At 37.5% G+C, this 20227-nt stretch overlaps 1 protein-coding gene across 1 annotated transcript; it reads right to left on the bottom strand.

Moving 5' to 3' along the window:
* Window positions 1-375: 375 nt before the first annotated feature.
* On the bottom strand, window positions 376-18408 carry LOC104604379 (GDSL esterase/lipase). The gene is made up of 8 exons (XM_088890392.1): window positions 18326-18408; window positions 17836-18221; window positions 17611-17794; window positions 14421-14454; window positions 14320-14338; window positions 10718-10809; window positions 1571-2035; window positions 376-1230 (listed from the first exon to the last, which is right to left on the bottom strand). Exons 1-8 carry the CDS (start codon window positions 18406-18408, stop codon window positions 541-543), a joined length of 1953 nt encoding a protein of 650 aa, XP_088746518.1. The 3' UTR covers window positions 376-540.
* Between the last annotated feature and the right edge of the window lie 1819 nt (window positions 18409-20227).

Below are 20227 nucleotides of genomic sequence, written 5' to 3'. Positions count from 1 at the left end.
TTCCCTATTCTCAATATGTCAAGAAATTCCAAAATCTTAAAATTTTGAGTCATCTACAGAAAAATAAAAAAATATAAAAAAAGGGTACAATTGTTAACAAAAGGTGTTATAACTTATGATAATGCCACCTAATAAGGGAGATTAAAACATTGAAAAAACAGATTAGTAATTATCAGATGGTTAAGAGAAATTTCATAAATTTACCTTATTACGAAAAATTTCCATTTATGAAAAAGTGCAAGGTAGCCATATAGACTTACAGGCATGAAAGTAATGCCATCACCAACAGCCTGTAGCATCCATATATATGGTTGGTGTCTTCGTGATAGTGATTCTCGTGGCTTTGCAAAACCATATGACTAGAAACACCTCAAGTAAAATAGAACTCATCTAGAAATATAATAGAGATAATAGTAAAAGGAGAGAGAGAGACTACTCTTGCATCCAACTGGAATTCTTCATACTTCCAGTAGTTTCTTTTTTTTTTTTTTTTGTTAAAATACTTTCAGTAGTCCCTAATAGCCACTGTGTCAAATATGATCACAAAGAACAGCTTGCCCGAAACATAAAAACAGGTATTCGCGTTGTTCCATCCATCACGTATACGAGGCCAGGTTGCAAACTGAATCTTTTTCTTGAGTTAAATTTTAAGAAGGCTTCCATCTGGAAATGATCCCAATCTGAGGGGCCTTGGAGTATCCCACCCAAGCTTAACCCCCATCCTACCTCATCTTCTGGGGTGTCAGAGAGTGAAACAGCCCATTTTAAATGCCCAGGACTCGATTTCTGCATCTCAATCCAGCCTCTGAATCTGGTACTCTCATCAAGATCTGACTCAAGAATCAGAGCAACAGATCTAGCTGGTACATTGTCTTCTATATTACTTGTGATAGGAATAGGAACTTCTGTCGGTGTGTCAGGGTTCTTATGGCGTTTCCAGAAACCTACTGGCATGGCAAGGGATCCTAAATTGACCTGCTGACTTGATGACTTAGGCATTTTATGAAGACCCAAAAGAGTTAGCTTTGTTCTTTCTGAAAGTTGACAGATAACTTGCCCAAAAGTGCTAAAGGAATATCCCTGTCCAACAGAACCTGATTTTCCCAACCCAGAAACAAACTGAGCCAAAGCAGCAGCAACGTTTGACCTTTTCACCATCAATGCAGCAGCAGCATCATGATATAGGTTCAAGAGGGGTGGCCCAACAGAGAAACTGGTAAGATTCTGCCCCTGTTGGAAGGAAAATGCAACTCCTGATGAAACACCAAAGATAATATAAGGCTAGCATCAATACTACACAGCCTATTTGGCAAAACAGAAGGACGAGGAACAGAATACTGACAAAAATAGCAAGACATGTCTAGCCATTGGATTAATAGGACTACACAATTGAGTTCAGTCTTAGCTGAGATCTTCTAGTGTGTGTCCAATTGGTTGGATTATCTATGGCTCCACATGTACCATATGACTTCATTATGTCATACTTGTAAAACTACTACAGTATTCCATCATTCCCCCATTACATGGTCAAACAAATGTAGGTCTTCAAAAACACAACGAAGAATGTCACCTGATTAAAAGAATTTGAAGCAAATCCAACATCTTTGCATTGGGCTCCTATTGGGATTGCAACTGTAGAAAACCAGTCATTTACATTTGCTAAATACGCCACCTTTTCCAATGAAAGCGGGCTCCCAGTGACATCACTAACATAGTCCTGACAGTTCTGACAAGTCACAAACTCTGCCAGAAGAGAATCTTTCTCCCGGACAGTTGTTTCAAAAATGAACCTTGAACTAACCCCTGTCCTAACACCTGCTCTGCTTAGCATATCACAGCTCTGATCATCAGTATTATCCACAAGCAACAATGCCCCAACAGTATTCACCTCTACTTTTACACGGGTACTAGCTTCCTGGAATGGTCCCCTGGAAGGTTTGTAGAAGGATAGCAAGCGCTCAACCTTGTCCTGTCTTTCCCTTAATTTCATCAAATCAGAAAATGCTTCTCGTTGCAACCGTTTCAAGATCTCAATCTGAAAAGAAATACATATAATGGAAAGAGTTACAAAGGTTACAACAAGTTGTGAGAAAAACAAGCCAAATATATATATATATATATATATGTAGAAACCACTGATGTGGTCCCCACCTCTTTCTATTGTACTCATATACAACTATTATGTGGTCCCCACCTCCTTCTATTGTACTCGTATACAACTACTAGTTATTTAAGTGTCAGTCCACAATTACTTGTTAGTCTTTTATTAGGACTTTAGTCTTTTAGTCTTTTATTAGGACTTTAATTGTTGTCTTTTATTAGGATTTTAATTTTGCCATGTAAGCAGTCTTATCCTTACTTCAGAATTAATATAAATAGAAAGAGGGGGGCGGCAGATTAAGCATCCTCTTCTTTTCTGAAATCCTTTCTTCAAAATCTTCTTCTCTTCTTTTCTCTTTCTCCTCTGATTCTCTCCTCTCATCCTCTTAATTCCCTGTTGATTATACACCACAGCTTGGGCTGTCAGTAGTCTCATACGACTACATGGTATCAGAGCCAACCTAGGAACTCTTGTGATAGTCTGACATGGCCGATTGCATAAGAATTTCCTGGGGTTGGAAAATTTCTAGCAAAAGGGATCATCGGCTAAGTCTTGGAGATTGTTGGTGAAGCATCAGAGGATAACCACCAATCAAGAAGAGTCAAAAGGAAGAATCCTCAAGATTAGGGTTTAGACTTGTCTTTGAAGGTTGCGGCCAGAGTTTTGCTGAAGTAAGTCAATCTTTTCTATTAAAAGGATTACCTTTTCTGGTTATTTCAAAGGTTTGACTGAAAGTTTTTTCCTCCTGAACTGTTCTTGATACATTAAAAGAATAGTTTTTTGGTTACTTTAAGAGGTGCAGCTGAACTGGTTGTGTTCTTGGCTTGTTTCTTGACCTTTGACTGGTTCTAGGTTCAAGATTCTAGTTTCTTGACTGTCGCCAATTCTAGGGCTGCAGTTAGTTTCAGCCTTGCACTCTCAGCCCTGCACTCTAAGTTGTACTTGGAAGGTTATCTTTTTGGGTGGATTGCCAACCTAGAAGGATAAAGTAGGTTCGGCTGATAGCAAAATCTGGGTGTAATTACTCAGTCTCAGTGATACAAAAGGCATTTGTTAATCTTTTCTTGACAAAGAATGGAGTTTAAGAGCCAAGGGGAACACTATTTAGGGGCTGGTGGTGCTGGTAGCATACTTGAGAACAGTTTTCAGATTACCACTGTAAAATTTGAAGGGCCAAACTACCTAGAGTGGGCCCAATCAGCCATGATGGCTATTAGGGGTAGAGGAAAGCTAAGTTATTTACTGGGAGATGTCAAAGAAATAGCCAAGAAGGACCAAATATATACCAAATGGGTTCAGGAGAACTATTTGGTTATGACATGGCTGTGTAACTCCATGCAACCACATATCAGCCGAAATTATTTATGGGCAAAAACAGCTAAAGAAAATTGGGATATCATGAAAGAAACCTACTCCCAACCCCTCAATGTTGCTAAGGCCTATGAACTAAAATGTAAGGTGAATAACCTTAAGCAAGGAGAGAATCCAGTCTCGGTTTATTTTTCCACCTTGAAATCCTTGTGGCATGAGATTGATCACTTAAAAACAATTGAGTGGAAAAGCCAGAAGGATGCACAGACCTACAGAAAGCAGGTTGAAACCAATAGAGTATTTGAGTTTCTAGCTGGTCTGAATTCTGAGTATGACATTCTTAGACAATAGCTTCTAACAAGAGACAGTGTGACTCTATCACAAGCTTACTCTCTAGTGCACAGTGAAGAAAGTAGAAGGAAAGTTATGTTACAGCATTCGCCACTTGAATCAGCCTTGGTAGCAACTAAACCCAAGTTTGGAGGGGATGAGAGAGATATGAAGAAGGAAGACAAGAATGACCTAATATGTGAACATTGCAAGAAACCTAAGCATATCAAAGAAACCTGTTGGAAGCTACATCCTCATCTAGTTCCCGCAAAACTCAGGAACAATAAGGGGAATGCTAATACAGTTGTTACTACTGATTGTGCAACCTCACCAAGCACAAGAGCAGCACCACTAGACACTCTCATTGCCGTCCGAGCTGCCTTGACTCAGTTGGAAAAGGAGGTTGGTAATTCAGCATCATCATCTCAGCCAATCACAACATCAGCTCCTCCCACCTCAGCATTTGCTCATTCAAGTACGCGGGCCTCAGCTTATCATGCTTCAGCTCCAGGTAACACTGAACATTGTTGGGTAATAGACTCAGGTGCATCTGATCATATGACTGGTTTGCCTTCACTATTTACTACCTATCACTTATCCTCTGGTAAAGACAAGGTGTTTATTGCCGATGGATCACTTGTTCCCATTTCTGGCAAGGGAGACATCAAGTTGTCTAGTGTCATTTCCCTATCTTCTGTTCTGCATGTTCCTAAACTTAGCACCAATTTACTTTCAGTTAGCAGCATTACTAAAAACTAAAAACCAGAATTGCTCAGTAACATATTTTCTTGATCGATGTGTTTTTCAAGACTTGGAGACAAGGAAGGTGATTGGGACTGACCGTGAGACAAATGGAATCTATCTGCTTGGAGGAAGTTCACAGTGGGACGGTAGTGAAGTTAGGGGGTCTTTTGTTTCTCAGTCTATTGGTCAAGTCACGCTTTGGCATAACCGATTGAGTCATTTATCCTTTAGGTCTTTGAAAAGCTTGTTTCCTAGTTTAATTGAATCTATCCAGATGTCCAATTTAAAGTGTGAAAATTGTGAGCTTGCAAAGCATTGTAGAACAACCTATTCATTAAGTAATAAGAGAAGTAGTGTTCCTTTTGACATTGTGCATACCGATGTTTGGGGACCATATCACATCACTGCTAAGGGGGGTACAGATATTTCTTGTTGTTTGTTGATGACTACACCCGGTTTTCTTGGGTCTACTTGATGTGTTCTCGAGATGAGGTCCCTACCCTAATCCAAACCTTTCATCAGATGATTTTAACCTAATTTGGGGTAAAAATCAAAATTTTTCAGATCCGATAATGCGAGAGAATACTTTAAAACATCTCTAGCCTCTTATTTTCTTGACCATGGGATTATCCATCAGAGTACCTACCCTCATACCCCTCAGTAGAATGGGGTGGCTGAGAGAGAATAGGCACATATTGGAAATAGCTAGAAGTATCATATTCAACTCCAATGTGCCTATACATTTCTGGGGAGATGCCATTCTCGCAGCTGTGTATCTCATCAATCGAATTCCTTCACGGGTTCTTGACATGAAACCCCATTCACTCTTTTATATCTTGATAAAGAGTTGTTTTCTGTCCCTCTTAAAACCATTGGTTGTACTTGCTTCGTGCAAACTCTTGGCCCTCGCTATTCCAAATTTGACCCTAAAGCCTCAAAATGTATTTTCCTTGGTTATGCACAAACTCAAAAGGGATATTGTTGCTACGAACCTGCTTCAGGAAAGAGATTTGTATCCATGGATGTTACTTTCTTTGAGGATGTACCTTATTACTCTAGGGTTTCTTCTCAAGGGGAGAATAGTACGGTTGGGGTTAACACATCAGAAATCCCTTTACCTGTTCCATTGAGTGAAAAGGGGTGTAATGGGGAGGGTTGTCAAAAATGTCGGGATTTGAGAGTTTATCACAAACGATGGAGGCAGGTTGATTTCGGTCATCAGCAGTCCAGGCCAGTCCGTAAAGGCAAACGCCATTGCACCTCATCCACAGCCCATTGTATCTCACAATTCTTGTCCTATGATCACTTGTCTCCCTCTTATAAGTCCTTTCTTACATCAATTGTTGATATTCCCATTCCCAGAACAGTGCAGGAAGCCTTGACCATTCCTGAGTGGAAAGATGCAATGAAGGTAGAAATGAATGCCCTTCTGAGAAACAATACCTGGGAGCTAGTTGATCAACCCAAATGGAAGAAACCAGTTGGATGTAGATGGGTGTTTACTGTGAAACATAATGTTGATGGTTCCATTGAGAGGTATAAGGCCCGGTTAGTTTCAAAGGGATTTACTCATTCTTATGATATAGATTACTTGGAGACTTTTGCACCAGTAGCAAAAATGACCACTATTAGAGTGTTATTATCTCTTGCAACCAGTTACTCTTGGCCCTTGTTCCAAATGGATGTTAAAAATGCCTTCCTCAATGGAGACTTATAAGAAGAAGTGTACATGCAGTTACCTCCTGGTTTTTATAGTACAGAGACAGGTAAGAAGGTTTGTCGGTTGAATAAAGCTTTTATGGACTAAAACAGTCCCCCAGAGCTTTGTTTGATAGATTCAGACAAGCCCTTGAAAAGTTTGGCTATGTGCAGGCTCAATCAAATCACACTTTGTTTATTAAGAAAGTGGATACTTCCTTGACTCTACTTGCTGTATATGTGGATGACATTGTAGTAACAGGGAATGATAATAGCAAAATTGAGTCTCTTAAGAAACTTCTCCATCAAGAATTTGCGGTAAAGGACCTAGGAGAGCTACAATATTTTTTGGATATTGAGGTAGATCGGTCCAAGCATGGAATCTTTGTTTTTCAAAGGAAGTATGTCATTGATTTGTTAGAAGAAACAAGAAAGTTAAGTGTTAAGCCATCTGATACACCTATTGAACAAAACCACAAGATTAGTGCAGAAGGTGGAGAGCCTCTTGAAGATAAAGCTATGTTCCAAAGATTAGTTGGTAAACTACTATATCTTTGTCTTACACGACCAGACATCAACTATGCAATCAGTGTTGTTAGTCAGTATATGCACTCTCCCAGAACTACCCACCTACTTGCTGTTGAGAGGATATTGGCATATTTAAAGAGGTGTCCAGGCAGAGGTGTACTATTTAAGGATAATAATCACATGAAGATATAAATTTACACAGATGCAGATTGGGCCGGTTGTGTTGATGATAGAAGGTCTACCTCTGGATATTGTGCCTTTGTAGGAGGTAACCTTGTTTCTTGGAGGAGTAAGAAACAAAATGTTGTTTCTCGTTCCAGTGCTGAAGCTGAATATCGATCCATGGCAAATGGTGTGGCTGAAATACTATGGTTGAAATCACTGTTTGATGAATTGGGTATTACCTATGAGAAACCTCTAATGTTGAACTGTGATAATCAGACTGCTATTAATATAGCTCATAACCCGGTACAACATGACAGAACCAAGCACATTGAAGTCGATCGACATTTTATTAGGGAAAGGGTTGCATCTCAAGAAGTCTGTCTTCCATATATCAGCTCCAACATGCAGCTTGCTAATCTTCTCACCAAGGCAGTTTCAAAGAAGTTAGAAGCAGATCTATGCAAATTGGGAATGACAAACATCTATTCCCAACTTGAGGGGGAGTGTAGAAACCATTGATGTGGTCCCCACCTCTTTCTATTGTACTCGTATACAACTACTAATGTGGTCCCCACCTCCTTCTATTGTACTTGTATACAACTACTAGTTATTTAAGTGTCGGTCCACAATTAGTTGTTAGTCTTTTATTAGGACTTTAGTCTTTTAGTCTTTTATTAGGACTTTATTATTGTCTTTTATTAGGATTTTAATTTTTCCATGTAAGCAGCCTTATCCTTACTTCAAAATTAATATAAATAGAAAGAGGGGGCGGCAGATTAAGCATCCTCTTCTTTTCTGAAATCCTTCCTTCGAAATCTTCTTCTCTTCTTTTCTCTTTCTCCTCTTATTCTCTCCTCTCATCCTCTTAATTCCCTATTGATTATACACCACAGCTTTGGCCTGTCAGTAGTCTCATACGACTACAATATATATAGAGTTCAATGGTTGTTCATGACACAACTTGTTGCTATCTATGGGGCCAGCAAATATGTCAACGTAGAAAGTGCTAGAAGTGCTAGAGGTAGACCAAAAAGGACATGGGTATAGTTGAAGTAGTAAGAAATGATTAAAGAGCCAATAATTTAGCAATGGATATGGGCATTAAGCAGAAAGGAGTGGCGAAATAGGATTCATGTAGCCAACCCCATACAGTTGGGATAAGGCTTGGATGATGATGATGAAATATCTCAACATAAAATTACAGTCAAGCGATACAAGACAAACATTTCTAATCCAGAAACATTACATGCCCTTGATGTCAACCAGATTAGCTTGCAATAACTAAAATATTCTTATTTCCAGCAATACAGATTTAATAAACATCTAATTTTCTATTATTCATATCTTACTTTTCCCTCCATTTTATAGAATCAGCCAATCCCTCAATAGACTAACTTCAGTGACAAAGAGGTTCAGCTACCAACAAGTTGGGTTAAGAAAACCATAAAATACACACCCAATTACATTAGAAAAATACTCATGCTATACTTCTGTTGGGTACTTTTGCAGTCCTACAAGGTCTATCTCTATCAGAAAGGTAGGCAGCTTTCTGTTCATATAATCCATGCATAACCACTAAACAAGTAAAAGGCATCTAATAATAATAGGATCAATGATTTTATCTACTCTGCCTTCAAATTTTCAAACTTTCTTTTATCAGCAACAATAATCAGGTAATTTCCATTAAACTGGAGTAACCCTTTTTTCTTGAGAGAGAGTAGGTAAGATAAACTTGTATTAATTTCTCAAAAAAAAAAGGTAAGACCCCTATACAGTAAGGTTTAATACAGCTCTAAGGCTGTATTAATTTGTCAAAAACTGGAGAAACCCTAATATTCCAAAGGTTTTAGAATAAGGGGGGGCAAGTATAAAACTGCTCTAAGGCTGACAAATATCATAAACTATATAAAAACCAAATATAGAACTACAAGCTTTTTTGTTTGAAAGGTAAGGTAGAGCTTTATTAGAACACCACACAAATATTACATCAGCTCCCAAGCCACATTAGACTTGGCCGGAAAAGCTGAGAGAATGAGATGAAAATTTGATGGAAAAACTGAAAGAATGAGATGAAATTTTGAGTACAGTGGAGTTAAAAACATGCATTGATTTCCCCCTCCAGAAGAATTTGTCAGGCTGAAATTTTGATGGAAGTAGTCAGGGCAATCCGGGTCCTTCTGGAGTGGGAGGAGTCTTGAGAAATAAGTTAGGACATGCCATAGCCTTATTCTTAGGTCCAATAGGGATGGGAGATTCTATTAGAGCTGCATTGCTTGCAGTTCAACAAGTTACAAATTGCAAGTGAGTTAAATCTGGAGAAATTGGTACTTGAAGGGGACAAAATGGTGGTGGGATGGTTAAAGGAACCGGAAGATGTAATTTGGGGCTACAACAATGAGATGAAATTTAAATGGATGACAAGGAACATGATTCTAAGAATCCAGTGGGTGAGGACAGCAATACCTTTGCTGACTCTCTAGGTAAGCAAGGGGTTAGTGGGTTACTAGGGAACAATTGTATTGGGCGCAGTTGTAATTGTTTATGTTCTTTGTTCTTTCCTGAGTGAGAGAGGCTACACCTAGTGTCTCTCTTCAGGAAGCTTGTACTGGTTGTATTTGTTTTGTCTTCTCTATATCTTTGATTATTAATAAAATTCTATTCACTTATCAAAGACGAAATGGAAAGAAACATGCTTTAGAAGATTCAAAAAACTAGCAGATGGAGAAAGATACATTTATGCTTTACCTCTGTAGATACTATAACCATTAGAGAAATCAAATAGCATTACATATGCATTCATATTTTACCTCCGAAGGCTCCAGTATCTGTTGTGGATTGAGTTATATAACCTCAGTCTTATTTCACAATCTCGAATAACAACTTTCTGGTATATGTGTCACATTTCTTGCCAAAATCTCTTTATGGACAGCAAGCTCTGAATGGCTGGTTAGAGTCGAGAAGAGCAAATGCTGACAGACCAGCTTATACAAAGATGATATGCCTTTGGGCACAAATTTGGTTCTTCTTTTTATCAATAACAGAAGAATTTCACAAATTTGCCTCTTAGTGCTCCAGTCGGGGCACAGGAGATTATTGCTCCTTTCCTAAATCTAAGACCTACCTCCTTACCTGTTTTGTTCTTTTTATTCCTTTCTTTTTCTTTCTCTTTTTAAATAAGCATCTAAGTATCAACACCACCTTAAAATGGACAATTAAAAGAAGTAAACTCTAGGAACTTCTGATCTGAATTCTGCACTCAACTCTTGCTCCATGCTTCACAGGTATGCAACTAACGCTATACCTGGGGACAACACAAACAGATGTGCTTACTCTATGTATCTAAATCCAATGTGGAATGGGAATTATACAACGCTACACGCATCAAATACCTATTCCACATTGGATTTAGAAAATGAATTATTCATGAATAATAATAAATTAAAATGTGCCTACCATTTTTTTGGTATTTAATTAAAATGTGTCTACGGTCTACCATTGACATACAGCCTCAGAAATTCATTCTGATTGTTGGTTGTAATTCAGCTTGTTTTATCAACTCATCATGTAAAGTGTAAAGAACAGTCTTAACTGTTGAAAAACTACCTTTTTTTACAAATGAAGCAACTCTTTTTCAAAGTTAACTAATGAACAATTTCTTTACCCAAAAAGTAAATAAAATATCTATGACCAAGTTAACTCAGATTAAGGTCTTTCTTCGCAAACTTGCATTAACACAAAATTGTTGTAGACTCCACTAACGCCATTCTTTTTTGTGAAAATATAAATATTTATATAAAATGAATAAATGAATAAAAGTATAAAACTGAAATGAGGTAATACCGGATTCCGGCGAGCAGAGTTATCCCGCCTTTGAATAACGTCCTTCGCGAACTTTTCGCTCGATTTTGCAAACCCTTTTAATTTTTCCACAGCTGAAGTTATGTGTTCCATTAGAAAGAGAAGGGTGATGAAACCCTAAAACAATGACACTGAGGGTCTGTTGGAGTTGGAATCGGAAAGGCCTATTCCCCCTACTTGTTTGGTTCAAACAAGAATCAGAATCAGATTCCAATTTATGCTGTTTGGTTCATTAAGAGTCTGGAATGGGAATCATCCATGATTTCCAATTTTTCCCCTAATAAAAATAAAAAAAAAAAATGCATGGAAATATCAGAAATTTTGCAGAAATTTTGCAGGAAAATCAGAAAAATGCAGAATTACAAAATTGCAGAAATTTTGCAGGTCCCAAATATCTTTATAATTCAGAAGGTATATACTAGTCTCAAAAGCCACAATCACTTTTGAAGAGTGGAGGATAATACCTCAAAAGGTTCAGGTAAGCTTTTTCCCCATCTTGATTTCTGATCTTCCACATCCTACCTTCTTATGGAACTCTATTTTGTTTTTGTGTTATCTTATGGTTGAACTAGTGGAGGTGACCTGAAAGGGGGAAGTAAAATTCTATTGAAATATGTTATATAATTTTAGGTTGTTGTGATTCTTAAGGTCCATAACAACAGCCTTTCAGGTTTCTGTTTGGATTCCTATGAGATGGAAGTTCAAAAATTAACAGTAAACACATGAATAGGGTCCATGGAGGTTGACAAGTTTAGATAATTCATATCTACTTGACTTAAAATGAAGCTCTGTCGGTCCATAGAGTAAAATATATCCACATGGACATAAGGTAATCATCTAATGTAAAACTTCTGGCTACCTTCATGTTTGATATTTCTGCATTACTAACTATATGGCTTGGTTGCATCTTTATGCACAATAATAAATTGTAATAAATGAGAAATGAAAATAAAGAATTTCTCTTATGCAAAGCTTTGGAGATGCTGCACTCCACAATACCGTATTGCACTGATCCAGGCAATTCATTTCTATAGCCACAATTGGTATGCATTAACCATTGTCACAAACCTTGCTTCATATTCCTAGTCCTTTTTGGTCTCTTATCTTACTTCCATTATTTTGAGAGTTTAGCATGCAACCTACAACACAGGGAATCATCCTTAAAATTTCAATAAATTGTCTATGGATGTTTCTGATAAAAAAAAAAAGAAACCTTCAAATATCGCCTCTTTATAATGTTACCCAAGCCTATCCTGAAACAGAGCTGCATTAACACTTCGGCTAATCAGTTTTTGTCTTTCTTTGTTGTTTTTCTGACAGCATCTTCACTGGAAAAGTGGAATCACTGTGATTTGGCATTGCAACATTGAATGGTTTCTTTGGGGATAAGCTTGAATATAACAACAGAAATACCCTTCAGTGATGCTTTTCATCTGCATGCATCTACAACAAAATTTGGAGATATATCCTAAACATGTCAAGACCTCGTATAGGACCAACATTGGGTAATGGCCTTTATCCTCAACCTCTTGGCAATACAGATTTGTTGGGGATTGGTGAAACAGACTTTTGTCTGTTGAATGACTTTGTAGGAGATAGCATGATGGTGGATATCAAGAAAATCTCCTACTACATTCATCTGATGCAACAAACTGAGTTTCTACAACCTTCACCTCCCTGAGAATGTTTCTTGTTGATCATCTGCCATGAGGATATGGAGGAATACAAAGGGAATGATGATTTTGGACCCAGCACTGCTTTTACCCCAAGATGCATATCAGTATCAATGGCTTACAATGAGGTCGAATAATGAGGAAGGGTGAAGAACAGCTGAAACCAAGAAGAAACTGCAATCTTTTTAGGTGACAAATCAGCTCTCTCTCTCTCTCTCTCTCTCTCTCTATCTATCTATCTATCTATCTATCTATCTATCTCTATCTCTATCTCTCTATCTAGCTATCTATCTATACATATATATATATATGGATGTGTGTATTAAAAAAGAGGGAGAATTACCCTCCAAAAAAAGTTATTTAAAAAGATATGCAGCTTCTACTACTTGAAAGTGCATCAGATCTTGTTTTCTAATCATTTAGAACCTGTATTTTTTCAAGTTATTTCCATATGCTTTGTGCATCATTCTTGAGTTTATAGTTGCCTTCGTAATCTGCTCTTTGTTCTTTTTATCTTCTGCAAGATGTTAATTTTATTTCATTGAAAGAGATGGAAGATCCATGAGGACAAAACAAAACTGCCAATTGACTTTGAAGTTTTTGATGAAGGAAAATGAAAAATTCAAGTGGAAATTTGGTTTGTTTTAAGAACTGACTAGTTTTATTCTAATCATTTAGAAAACACTGGGAATTTTTGGGAGCCTGAGTTTACCAGTCTCAGCACTAAGATTTAAAACGTCTGAACTGTTCAATGGGGAATTCTTATTGTTATAAGTATTATTTTGGATTGTGATCGAATGTTGCCTGCTGATTCTGATGGTATGCTTGAGTGGGTTTTTCTTGTTAGGCATTTAACTTTATTTTGAAACATGTGATCTCTGTCAACACATTTAATGTTACTTGCTAGAGATCTAACAATCTTTTATACTGGAAAATTTTTAACCGTTCCCATTATTGCCACGACTTGTAAGTTGAAATTAGGTGGCTAATCTCTCAATTGCTTTTGCAGTCTGTAGCAACCTTCTTCAGCCAGGTTATGGCTGCAATTGGAGGGAATACTGCTGGGCCAGGTTTGTGGATGTGTACTCTTACTTTCCCCTACAAATTAAGAATCATATTTCTTAAATTTGAAAATGTGAATGCTAGCCCTGTTATTCATAATAAACAAATTGCTAACCTTTTGTGTGTGTGTGTGTGTGTTTTATTTATTTATTTTTTTACAGGGGATGCTGTTGTTAATGTATACGTCATCCATGAAAAGAAGTTTGCCTTTGTAGAGATGAGGTCAGTTGAGGAAGCCAGCAAGGCTATGGCCTTAGATGGTATAATTTTTGAGGTATAGTATTGTTATTGTAGTTTTCTCCTGATGGATTTTGGGCATATCTGGCTCATATCTTATTCTTTACAGTAATGGATATGTTTCTCACTCCTGATGGAAATATTAGGTTGGATAGATTTATGCCCCTTCATCTTTTATTATATAAAGCAAATGCGTCACTTATACAAGCTTTTGATGTCAATTGGAATGGACCTAGTACCGCAATCAACTCTTTACATTCAGTCTCCACCAGTAATAATTTTCAAAAAAAAATTTCCACCAATAACTAACAAACTATCAATTTCCTTCCAGTTGTACCAGCTTTTGATTTCTGACTTTTGTTTCACATGAAACTCTAAAAACTGCTCATCAATGGTGGAGCTTCTTCAACTTCGAACTAATAACACTCCTCTTTCGGATGGAAAGTACAAATGGAGAAGATTTCAAGTCCAACAACCAACAAAAAAATATCTAATACATACGTTGGTTCAATTTCAACCAACGGGATTTTTCATCAACTTAGGATAAAAGAATCTATAGAAGCAATAAAATAAGAGATACCTTTGCCAGAAAGAAAACTGAGGAAAACTTACCTCCATGGTCTGGTCTGGTCTGCAATAGGAAGACAGCAGAAGAATGAAAAAGAGTGTGAGAGAGAAGGATAGGAGAGAGAGCAAAACCAACGGTGACTTACCTTGACGTCGCCGGAGCTTCTGTCAAAATCCGTTCTTCAAACTTCAGTTGCAAGGAGAGAGGGACGAGAGATGAGGGAGAGAGGGTTAGAAAGTTGGAATCGGGTAGTGTGAACTCTGAAGGGTTTGAGGGCTTTTATGTCATTTTGTTAAGAAGCGGGAATGGGACTCCGATTCCTGGGGTTTGGATCGGGAACGGCCATTCCGGGCAATCGGATTCCGATTCCGGACCCTATTACTGCGAACCAAACAGGGCCTGAATCTGTGATATTTGGAAGACTTTTCTTTCCAATCATAAATTGGATGACTGCAGGCCTCCTTCTAAGTAACATTACTTTTCGGGTGGTTATGAGCCGAGTTTTTCATGAATTATTCGATCTAGGTTCATGAAAAGCTCAATTCAATTCGGTTTAAATTAAGCTTCAAGTCAAGCTCGAGCTTAATAAAGCTTAGCTTGTAAATCTAATCGAGCTTTTACGTTTATATACATACATACATACATACATACATACATACATACATACATACATACATACATACATACATGCATATATATAATAAATATAAAAATGTTATACATAATAAAAAATATTATATATATAATATTTTTATTATATATATAAGAACTAATTTTATAATTCTTATTTTTATATGTCAAATAAAAAATAAATTATACATGTATATATATTTTTTATTTTTATAAAATGTTTGACTCACATTTGAGCTCAAGCCGAACCAATTTCGAACTTATGAACTTTTGACTACAGTTGAATTCGAGCTCAAGTCTTTAGCTCAAATCAAACTCGAGCTCGAGCCTGATGATTTACTGGCGAGCCAAACTTAAATAGCTAGATATTCAGTTTGGCTCGACTCAAATCCACCCCTACTTCTCATACTGGTAGTATTTTACATAATGATGGAATGATCCCTAGAGGCCCAGACCAACTTTTTGATGAGCTTCTAGGCTTCTAGCTGGACCACTGCTTGGAAAAATAAGCCCACCCTTTCCCCAACTTGCATTGGGCTTGGTGTGTGGACTAGGATCCTCGAGTACGGCGTTGCAGGTCCAATTAGGGCCAAACACCCAACATGAGAATTTTTTGGGCTACACAAGAGCACTTCCCCAACCACCACAAAAGCAAATAAAATTCAGTTACCATGACAAATCATTAACATAAATTAAGAGGTCATTGATATTAAGGTACATGAGTCAACAAATCCACCTCTGAGTAGTTTTCGAACGACATGACAATACCTAACATTATGAACCATTAGCTTGCTAAGGCAATGAAATAAGGGGATCGTTATTGTCCAAGACAAATGATGCCAATCTTGGAATCACCTGATTAAAGATCGAAAAATCTCTAAAGTTGAGTGCAATATCGTGGACTTCCCAAGCAGCTCAGACTTCAACAAGATTAATAGTCAAAAAATTGACACATATCGGTCCATATCGGTTGATACATATCATATCGGAAGCTTCCCGATATGCCCCTAGAGAGGGTGTATTGGGGTTTTGACTAGTTTGGGAGTGGATGAACCTTAAACCAGCCCCTTTGAATTGGTTTTGAAAAGAAAAACTAAAGAAACAACCAATACTACCTGATACGCTTCTACCGGCGTATCAGGCGTATTAATACTTTGAACCTTGATGTCAATAGAATATAATAGGCTTTTAAATCTAGGACCTTGCCAAAATGATCCCTATAAAATGCATGTAATGGAACAAAAACAGGTTTCCACAAAATTAATTTTGATTACACCCTCCTTAGAACATTTCCACAAAATAGGCAACCACCTCTTATCATTATTTGATAAAAGCTCCCTACTCAAACATGTTTTCATGTCCATGAAAAAATTAGGAGCCATTTTCAAGAGGGATGGGGGAACAAACAATTATAAAATAATTCTCCATTTCTAATTTTCCATATGAACCATAAAATAATCACTAATTTTTCTTTAAGAAATGAATCACTATTCACTTTGATAGTATTTGAAATTCTATTCCACTAATTCTGAATTGAAATATCCTCATTACTAGGTCTACCAAGGTTAGAGCCAATGGTCAACCAAACTTTTTTAGCGGAAAAGCAATTTAGAAAAATGTGATCCATGTCTTCCTTTTCACCACAAATAGCACAAACACCATCACTTTCACAACCTTTATTAATAAGCATTTTTTTATAGAAGTTTATAACTTAGCACAAAAAAGGAAGACTTTTTTAGCTTAGAGGACACAAAATTTTCCAAACACTTCTAGGCAAGCCATTAAGAACATGATTATCCTAATTTTCCAAACACTCATTATATGCAGGCATCACCATGAATTCACCATTAGAAGTGAGTCTTTATATCATTTTGTCCTCAATGGAAACAGAAGGAAGAATAAGAAGTTTAATTTTTTGTGTAGCCTAGAAATGAAACACATGAGAAAAGCTTTAAAGAAAAGAGCAGAAGTCGAATTTTATGAAGAAGAAATCTTCACTAAATAATTAAGAGAAAATTGATAACAAGAGAACTGTCATAGTCTCCCTCTAGCTACTCTTTATATAGGCATACACCCTTATGGCTCCTATTCCTAATCTAAAAACACTCCATAATAGAATTCTACTAAAACTCCTTAAAAAAAGAAGATCCTAATATAAGAAAACACTCTAAAATAGAATCCTACTAAAATCCTTCAAAGGAAAAGTCATAATTGAATATAAATTCGAAATAATGCTAATTTGGTAATAACGAACTAAGATAGAAATCTTGTGACAATGCTATATCAATAAATATTACTAAGTTGGATCGGTGACATCATCTTTGTTTCTATCTTCCTACATGCCTCGAAGTGAGTCATTTTTGAAAATTGGTCTATGACCACCATTATAAAATCTACATGTCACTGGGTACATGGCAACCCAAGAATGAAGTCCATAGACATATCTACCCAAGGTCCTTTAAGAACTGGGAGGGGCATGTATAATCCAGCATTGGTTACCATTCCCTTAGAAACTTGGCATATGTGACAATGCTCCACAAACCTTGTGATGTCTCTTATCATCTTGGGCCAAAAGTAACTTGCTGAGATGAGATGAATTGTTTTGTCTTACCCAAAACGTCCTTCATTGTGAAGCTCTTTGATGATTTTCAGTCGCCATGAGCAATAAGGGTCAATGAAAAATAATTCACAAAAAGTATCAAAACCCTGGTACCTGTGCTCGGAACGTGGATAACATGGCTCTCATTCGGTTGAGCGCATCCGCTACTTGATTGTGCACACCTAACTTGTGTTTCAGCACAAACGAATATTCTTGGAGGTATGCGGCCCATTTAGCATGCCTTGCATTCAACTTATGTTGGGCCTCAATATGCTTAAGTGCCTCATGATCTGAATATAGAATGAACTCTTTATAAATGAGATAAAGTCACCAACACCGGATTGCTTGTACCACAGCACAACCTCAAAGGGTTGCTCGAAGTTGGGAAGGGCTACCACAGGTGTAGTTGTCAACCGTGCCTTAATCTCAATGAAGGCTCTCTCTGCTTCAGTGGTGAACATAAAATTGGTTGTAGCCTTCATACAATCTGTATATGGTGCCATAACAGTGCTGAAGTTGCTAATGACTCGTCGGTAGAAGCTTGCAAGACCATGAAAACTCCATGCTTTAGTAAGTGTTATGGGGATGGGCCACTCAACAATGGCATGAACCTTTTTTGTATCTACAGAAACTCCTTCCCTTGAGATGGCATACCCAAGGAATAAGACCCGGTCTATGGCAATAATACATTTTTTCATGGTTGCATAAAGTTGCTCCCTGCGCAAAGCCATAAGTATATCTCAAAGATGCAACAAATGAGAGTTCATATCAACACTATATATGAGAATATTATGCATCAAAGTATATCACAACACACTGACCAATAAAAGGCTTGAGAACCTGGTTCATGACCCTCATGCATGTGCTTGGTGCATTGGACAAACCGAATGGAATTACTAGCCATTTATACAAACCATCCCACGTCTTGAATGCTATATTCCACTCATCACTAGGACGAATTCTGATTTGGTGATAGCTTTATTTCAATTCCAACTTAGTGAACACCTTGGTCCCAGAAAGCTGATCCAACATGTCATCCAAGCATGGAATTAGAAATCGGTATTTGATAGTTATCTTATTAATTATCTGGATGTCAACGCACATCCTCTAAGTACCATCCTTTTTGGGTGCTAATAAAGCGAGAACCATGGATGGACTCATACTATCTCGTATGAACCCTTTAGCAATCAGTTCATCTAATTGCTTTTGCAATTTCTCATGTTCAATGGGACTCATTCTGTAATGGGCTTTGTTGGGGAGACTAACACCCGACGTTAAATCTATGTAATGTTGGATATCCCTTAATGATAGTAATCCTATCGGTAAGTCCTCGGGAAATACATCATTAAATTCATCAAGCAAAGGCCTCACCTTCTCTGGAGCCTCCACACTTTCAGTTCAAGCCCCTTGTCAATTAAAGCATACACAACACCGGTCTCTTTTAAGGCACTTGTGAATTCAATCATAGCAAAAAGGTTAGAACCCTCCTCAGGTTTCGGTTTAGTCTCTTGTGATGGACATAAGATCAGCTTTTTCCCTTTAAACTCAAAAGAGTATGTATTCTTTCGTCTATAATGGACTATGTAGCGATCAAATTGCCATAGGCACCAAGTAGCAAATGACAGGCAACCATGCATACATCACACCACACACGATCATTATAATTATTGCCAATAGAAAATCTCACTAGACACCGTTGTGTGACTGAAACATCATTCTTTCTTTTTAGCCATGCAAGCTTGTAGGGGTGAGAGTGTTGTTGAGTTTTTAGGTTCAACTTGTGGACGGCTACTTCCACTATAACATTCTCACAATTCCCGCTATCAATTACAATGCTTGCAACTTTTCCACCCATAGTACACGTGGTGTGGAAAATATTATTTCTTAGCCAATCCAATGATTCATCCCTAGGAGTTAGGAATGATCGCTACAACACTAAGGCCTCTCCCATTTCTTCATTATAAGAGTCAAACATGGGTGGGGCTGAATAGTCAAATGCTTCTAATTGGGTTTCACTCTCATCCTCTACAAACATGACCCCATTTCTTTTATCACCCCTTACACATTCAACAAATTTATGGCCTGGTTCACCACACTTAAAACACTTAAGTCCAAGTGGACCCACCTGGTTTTGATTAGGTCCATGCCCTTGGGTTTGGTTCAGTCAATGAGGTTATGACTGATTTAGACGTGGGTTAGGATTATTATGTGGGGGTGGTCTGGCCACATTAGTTTGGGTTTGGCCCAATTGGTTAGGTCGGTTGCTTTGTTTTTCTATGGTTAGAGCATGTTGATGTGCCATAGAAACATCATAGCAGTCAAATAAGTCTAATATATGTCGAATATTTGGTCTCAGCCCACCTATATACTTAGCCACCAATTGGTCTTCTGTTTCAGCAAATTCATTCCAGGCCACTAACAAATGAAACTTCTTTATATATTCATCTACTGTATCAGTTCCTTGCTTTAGATTTTGCAATTCTTGATAAAGTAAACAAATATAATTATGATGTAGAAATGTTGACCTCATCTTTGCCATGAGTTTCTACCATGTTTTAATCTTTTCCTTGCCTCTTCTCTACCACATGACCTTCAACTGATGCCACCATGTTACCGCTCGTCCTCTAAATTGAGTGGTTATTAAGGACACAATTTTATTTTCTAGAACTTCCTTGAATTCAAGGACTTCTTCTACTACAAAGAGTCAATCCATGAATTCTTCT

The sequence above is a fragment of the Nelumbo nucifera genome, chromosome 6 (assembly GCF_055504915.1).
Source record: "Nelumbo nucifera cultivar China Antique chromosome 6, China Antique-T2T, whole genome shotgun sequence".
Classification (NCBI taxonomy): Eukaryota; Viridiplantae; Streptophyta; class Magnoliopsida; order Proteales; family Nelumbonaceae; genus Nelumbo; species Nelumbo nucifera.
This window is presented reverse-complemented; position numbering and strand designations above follow the sequence as displayed.